General features: G+C 43.8%; 1 protein-coding gene across 1 annotated transcript; it reads left to right on the top strand.

The window, feature by feature from the left end:
- Positions 1-805: 805 nt before the first annotated feature.
- Positions 806-6,400, top strand: LOC146036620 (cis-aconitate decarboxylase-like). Its single transcript, XM_083160563.1, has 5 exons — positions 806-869; positions 1,161-1,348; positions 3,806-3,910; positions 3,997-4,202; positions 5,427-6,400. Exons 2-5 carry the CDS (start codon positions 1,271-1,273, stop codon positions 6,346-6,348), a joined length of 1,311 nt encoding a protein of 436 aa, XP_083016689.1. The 5' UTR covers positions 806-869; positions 1,161-1,270; the 3' UTR covers positions 6,349-6,400.
- The last annotated feature ends 802 nt before the right edge of the window (positions 6,401-7,202 follow it).

Genomic DNA, 7,202 nt, shown 5'->3' on the forward strand with positions numbered 1-7,202 from the left:
AAACTTGTATAAAGGTGTTTGTGGGTGCGTAAGCTGTAGCAAGTGCTGTACACAAGGCTAGGAACAGATATGTCACTGGAACCACTGAAAATAGGAAGGCATTGAAAGTAGAAAAGCATTTGTAATAGGGATTCCTTGTATATAAAATAAATAAAATAAGAGAAAATGCTATTTTAAGGGGGTAATTACTTGGTGAGAGAAAAAATGTGCCTTCTGCCTTACATGTTATGAGACGTGTTTAAAAAATGACAGTTAAGGTCTAATTGGTTAGTACTTTATATGTAACAATTTTATCTCTCTACAATCTCTGATAAATACTCTCCGTAAAAAAAACAGTAAAAATATATAAGATAATTACACACAATCTATTATAGTTTATAATGTTGCCAAGGAGATGTGTAATACCTAATGTACTGTACAAAGCTTCAAATATCTATATAAATAACATGGAACAAAACGTCAACTTAGTTATAATACCTATATTATTATTCATATGATTCATTATGCTGCTAACTACAGCATTTTGCCTAATGAGTACTAATTGTACAATTAGAACTAATTGCGTAAATGTTCATGTTGGATGTAACAAGCAGCACAACATGATAAAGTGTCATAGGACATGGTTACAGTGACCAGGATAAGAGTGTGCTTTGATAAAATAGAGCTCTCTGTGGATTTCACAGCACATAGAGTACATTAAAGTATATTATATTCACATAGTATTTAAACTACATATGTTACCATCACATGGCATTAAAATGTATGCTACAATATATAACGAATATATATTCAATATTTTTTTTATCATTCTTAGAACACAAAGAGCCTTCATCAACTATCAAGGCAAATTCACAAGTTGACAGAGAAAGGTAAATATCTTCACTATCCACTTCATTATCATTATTATTTTTTGGAAATTAAATTGGTGCAATCATGTTATCAATACAATATTTGTAACATAGTTATGGTGCCAATGAGACATTAACCTGTGAGCTGTTACCCTAGTGTATAATTAGTAAAAAGTTCTAGTATTTAATAAAACAGGGTAAATACTATTTTGAAAGTTTCATAAGATTAAAAATGGCCCCATTTGAATTGAAAAAAAGAAATGTAAAACAGGAAAGTTAGAAGAAATGTTAATGTGCTGTGTCTCTTATCAGTGGCTGTGGGAAACCAGTTAGATGAATCCGTCACCAACACTTTTGCCTCATTCATCCATGAGATCCGTCCGGATCACCTGTCTGCTATTGTGCGGCACAGAAGCAAGCGCATGATCCTGGACAGCATTGGGGTCGGACTGGTCGGCAGCACAACTCATGTCTTCAATATCGTGGTGAAATACTGCCAGGTAATACATGGGGATGATCTGTGATAGTGTATGTCATCATTTGAGTTATGAGGATATGGTTACAGAACTATGGACTGAAAGATAAAAACTCTAATCTGAATACTATATGAAAGTATAATGTAATAGGTAATGGATCAAATAGATATGTAAATTGAATATTGTACACAATTATTAACCCTTATATGAGAGGTTAGGGAGAAAATTAGAAAGATTAATCAAATTGAGAAATACATTCTATAACTGGTGATCACCTACGTGCAGGGCAGCCGAGAGAGGGGGGGAGCGGGTACAAATTACCCGGGCCCAGGCTTGCTGGGGGGGCCGTGGTCCGACCCCTCCCTTCCCCCTCCGTCCCTCCCGGGTAGCAACAGTAGCACACACTTGTACAGCATGTGCTGTGCTGACAGCAGGCTCAGCATGAGAGTCTCACTGACAGCGTGAGAGGTCATGCTGAGCCTTCTGTCAGCACAGCACATGCTGTAGGTGTGTGCTGCTGCTGAGATTACAGTTTTTAGAGTTTTCTTTCACCCTTCTTTAAACATTTTGGGGGCGTGGCCTAAGTGCGGGAGGTGCCCACACCTCCCACACTTAGGCCATGCCTCAAAATTTTTACCGGGGCCCGGCATTCCTCTCGGCTGCCCTGCCTACGTGTCACTAACAAGTTATTCTAGTTCACTGTTTCTGACAAATTCCTTCTTAGATGGACAAAACCATGTGCACTGCAGGGGAGGCAGATGTAACTTGTGCACAGAGAATTAGATTTGACTGAGATATTTTGTTTCTGTGCAGGGTAAATACTGACTGCTTTACTTTTACTCTGTAATATAGATCTCACTTTGAAATAAAACCCCTCCCAAATCTAATTCTCTCTGCACAAGTAACATCTGCCCCCCTGCAGTGCACATGGTTTTGTCCATTTAAGAAGGATTTTGTCAGAAAGAGTGAACTAGAATAAGGCCCTAAGTCACAGTGAAAATATCATAAGAATATTCGTACAGTCAGAAGGGAGAGCTCCCTAAGATACAATGTCATCCGTTCATATGGACAATTTGCAAATGCTATTATAAAACAACTACACCCAGGGCCGTCTTAACATTAGGAAGGGCCCCTGGGCAACCTAGTTCACTGGACCCCCCCCCCCCCCAAATTAGTTTGCCCAGGAGCCAACAGTCACCTCCCCAACCCTCACCTCTCTGGCTCTGTGCCGCAGCCAGTCAGCTTCCGGCGGCCGGGGATCTGATCATCTTCGCTGGGGGATCCGGGCAGCGGGATCAGGGCAGCGGCGGTAGCTAGGAGCCTGCCCTGAAGTGGCAAAGCGCTATTAACTGGCGGGGCGGGAAGCGCTGTTGCATTTGAAAAGACTGGCCAGACGCTGATTGGCTGAATTCAGCCAATCAGCGTTCCGCCAGTCTTTTCAAATGCAGCAGCGCTTCCCGCCCCACCGGCAAATAGCGCTAATGGGAAAGATGGTGGCCGGGTGGCGGGGATCCGACCATCCTCGCTGGGGAAGGGGATCAGGGCGGCGGTGGCGGTAGCTAGGAGCCCGAAGCGGCGAAGCACTATTTGTCGGCGGGGGCGGGAAGCGCTGTTGAATTTGAAAAGACTGGCCGGATGCTGATTGGCTGAATTCAGCCAATCAGCATTCAGCCAGTCATTTTAAATGCAGCAGCGCTTCTCGCCCCCCCTGCCGGCAAATAGCGCTTCGCCGCTTCGGGCTCCTAGCTACCGCCACCGATGCCCTGATCCCCCTGCCGGATCACCCAGTGAGGGTGATCAGAACCCCGGCACACGGACCCCCGAAATTAAATTCACTGCTAGCTAGGAGGTGAAGCGCTATTTACCGGCGGGGTGGGAAGCGCTGTTGCCTTTTCAAAGACTGGCCGGATGCTGATTTTCTGAATTCAGCCAATCAGCGTCCGGCCAGTCTATTCAAATGCAACAGCGCTTCCCGCCCCGCCGGCAAATAGAGCTTCGCCGAATCAGGCTTCTAGCTACCGCCACCGCCCTGATCCCCCTGCCCGGATCCCCCAGCGAGGGTGAGCGGATTCCCGGACCCCGGCCACCATCTTTCCCATTGGGCTGGGCCGGGGGCCCCTAGGTCCTAGGGCCCCCGGGCAACTGCCCATCGTGCCCAATGGGAAAGACAGCACTGACTACACCTTTACTGGATTCCATTGTGGTGAGAGATAAATACAATATAGTATATTATTAAGTATAATAGAAAATATATGTGAAATATCACTCAGTGAGCGTTTAACTGTTACGTTGGTGCGATCCTTATGCAAGGTCACCATACCCCAAAATGTAAGAGAACACTGCCTCAAATTATAGTTATACAATAATTCAGAAACACTAAGGTCGGCAAGTTTGTGGACCATAAGACCCAAATCTATTCTTCTTATACAAGCTTTTAACAAATGTTTTAAAGATTAACATCATATTGTTTTCTTGTTTCAGGACCTGTATTCTTCAACATCTGGAAATTCTGCCCTTTGTTCTGTCTATGGGCAAAAAGGTTTAAAGCTCTCCCCAACCCTGGCTGCGTATGCCAATGGAGTAGCTGTAAGTAGCCTTTACTATAAATAAGAGTAATACCGTAATGTTTCTAAAGCTGCACAGTGAATCTAATCATCTCACATTCACCTTAGGCTCACTCCATGGACTTTGATGACACGTGGCACCCTGCCACACACCCTTCTGGTGCCGTGCTTCCTGCCATCCTGGCATTGTCACAGATACTTGCACAAGGCAGAAAGATCAGTGGTGAGGAACTGCTGACAGCTTTCAATGTGGGGATTGAAATACAAGGAAGACTTATGGGTTTCTCCAGCGAAGCAAAGAGCATTCCCAAAAAGTGAGTAGTTAGTCCCTATTGTTAATGAAATATTCAACAAATTAATTATGTTTGTGTGTGTCTGTGTTTGTGTGTGTGCATGTGTATACATCCGGATGAAGGAAGTGGGGGATGCGAACAATCGACATACAAACACTGACATTACCAGGGTTCTTGCAAGTCTACTTAACTGTCCTCCAACCTCCATCTCCAACCCTCCCTCCCCACATTTTATCCTAAGCCTCCCTCCTGCAGCCTATAGATGGGAACACAGTGGGTGATACATCATTAACGATAAGCACAATAAGGGCTTACCCCCAATGTCGTTAATGATGTATGCTCAATGTCATCAGAAAATGCATGTGCAGTACATGGGGTGGGTGACATCCTTGACGGAAAACGGTCAGTGTGTTGGCACTATATCATTCTCCTTTGGCACCACCAATATAGTTAACTATAACGGAGGGCGCGGTGTGTGCCCAGCTTAACACTTCCCGGTAGTGCCTACCCTAACCCCCATACCATGTCACCTGAATCTAAATCCCTGCCCCACATCCTACACCTAGTCTCCCCTTCTAAGTGCCTAACTTTATCATCCCGGTGGATGGGTTGGCAGCAGTCATAATATCGGTGCTGGAATCCCGACTGTTGCCATCCCGAACATAAGTATGTGGGAGGGTTAGCTTTAGGCCAGGAGGTTGGAGGAATAGGGTACCTAGGGTAACATACCTCGTAACTGTCCCGATTTACGCTGGAATGCCCTGTTTTTTTGGGACGGTCCCGTGTGCTCTGCACTGCTCTTCGGTGAATAGAAACTGTGCAAATGCATCTATTCCCTATTGCATACATCATCTATTCCCGGATACAGAGTGGCTGGAGGCATGGCCAGGGTCTCACAGAGCAGGCCATGTCCCCACATCGACTAAAATGGGGGCATGGCCTCGCACAGGATCCGACTACCTGTCCTTCACATGTTGGGAGGTATGGGGTGAGGCTACCTGAGGGAAGGTTAGGATTAGGCTGCCGGGAGGGAGGGTTTATATATAACCAATAATGGGAAAAACAGGCATTGTGCTAAAGAAAATGATATTTTAGCTGGATATGGAACTATACGGCATGATCATCTTATTAACAAATACTGTAAATGTTTTTATTTTACCAGTAAATGTTGTTATTATTATTATACCAGATAACGTGTACATGTTATTGTCATACAAATTAATAACGTATATTTCCTCAATACAGATTTCATCCACCATCCGTGGTTGGCACCATGGGAAGTGCAGCAGCATCAGCAAAACTTCTCTCATTGGACAAAGATCAATGCACTCATGCCCTGGCGATAGCAGCCTCACTTGCTGGTGCTCCTATGGCAAATGCTGCCACCCTGGCCAAGCCCCTGCATATTGGCAATGCCACAAGGTTAGGTCTGGAAGCTGCTATCCTGGCTGCTAAGGGAATGGAGGCCAATACTCTCATACTGGATGATGTGCCCGGCTGCGCTGGGTTTAGTGCATTTTATGGCGATTACCAGCCTAAGCCATTATCTCCACCAGGTAATCAGTATGAATTTCTCCTTGAGAAGCAAGACATTGCATTCAAGTCCTTTCCTGCACATCTAGGAATGCACTGGATCGCTGATGCTGCCGTCTCAGTTAGGAATAGATTTGTCCAACAATATGGCTCATTTGACCCATCCGCTATTCAGTCTATAGTTCTTAGAGTCCCAGTATCCAAATACATTAACAGGCCCTATCCAGACTCAGAGCACCAGGCCCGCCACTCTTTCCAGTTCAATGCCTGCACCGCACTCCTGGATGGGGAAGTGAATGTCCGTTCCTTCCATGAAGACACCATGTTTCGTAAAGAACTCCAGAATCTCCTGAGCAAAGTGGTGGTGGAACATCCTCAAGATAATGAAGCCAACTTTGACAAGATGTATGCAGAGGTGGCTCTGCTGCTGAGAAATGGGGATCTGGTGACCACAAAATGTGACACTTTTTATGGACATTGGAGAAAACCGCTGAGCAGAGAATCACTGCTGAAGAAATTCTCCTCCAATGCCAGACATGTCCTGCAGGAAGACCAGGTGCAAGGTGTAATACAGATAGTAGACAATCTAGAGCGTGTCAGAGACAGCTCCCTACTGCCATTGCTACTTCAGTAACTCATATAAGATTTACTCTTTCTCTGTTTACAGCAATTCTAAAGCAGGACTTTAGGATGGTATTTATTAATTAATGTATTAGTATTTATATCTATTTTTCTTGTTGGATTTATGAAACATTAAACTGTTAAAATAGCTACAATGTGTAACATACCTGTCAAAAACTGAAAATAGTTATATAATGAAATTGCATCTTTGTTGCTTTGCTACATCATCACCCCCACATCTCTGATTTATAGCAGACCAATGTCTGGTGAGGTTATAGCAACTTAGAGCTAGGCAACGTATTACTAGGTCCACATATGCCACATCTTCTTGGCATATTAATGAGATTCGGGGTCTACATTTGATGGTAAATGTCTACCAGTATATATATATATATGTCTAGTGTCCATTTGTGTGTCTCTAAAACACTGCCAATGATGCATCTCTTTCTCTCTGAAACATGCACAAACACAGAAGTAATCACAAGGTAGCAGACTAGCTTTCAAAGCATTTGCTTCAAGCGGGCTTACTAGTATTGTCATAGTAGTAGAAGGTACAGCGACATTCCTGTGCATATGTGGCAGACCACTTCCCTCTGCCGATCAGCTGTACTGTACTATGCTCATATATAAATAAATATTGAGCATTAAGTCATACTACTAGGTCCTACTGTTTCATATATAAGCGTGGGGCACTAACCCATGCTTTTGAAGTATTTGACTTGTATGATGTCTGCATAACCTGATCAAAGGGTATTGATCAAAATATTTCAAAATAAGCAGAAAACTGTTCCAGAAAACAAGAAGCTACAAGCGTATCATTATTTCATATTTCAATTGATATATCTTTTATGGACATCACATACTGTA

Source organism: Crinia signifera, chromosome 9, assembly GCF_055691185.1.
Source record: "Crinia signifera chromosome 9, ASM5569118v1, whole genome shotgun sequence".
In the NCBI taxonomy this organism is placed as follows: Eukaryota; Metazoa; Chordata; class Amphibia; order Anura; family Myobatrachidae; genus Crinia; species Crinia signifera.

What these genes read in the sequence shown, in the direction of transcription:
- LOC146036620 (XM_083160563.1), top strand. Translation starts at nt 1,271, where the DNA reads ATGATCCTGGACAGCATTGGGGTCGGACTGGTCGGCAGCACAACTCAT. An exon ending in CGTATGCCAATGGAGTAGCT is followed by an intron (nt 3,911 to 3,996) that starts GTAAGTAGCCTT and finishes CATTCACCTTAG; the next exon opens with GCTCACTCCATGGACTTTGA. An exon ending in GCAAAGAGCATTCCCAAAAA is followed by an intron (nt 4,203 to 5,426) that starts GTGAGTAGTTAG and finishes TCCTCAATACAG; the next exon opens with ATTTCATCCACCATCCGTGG.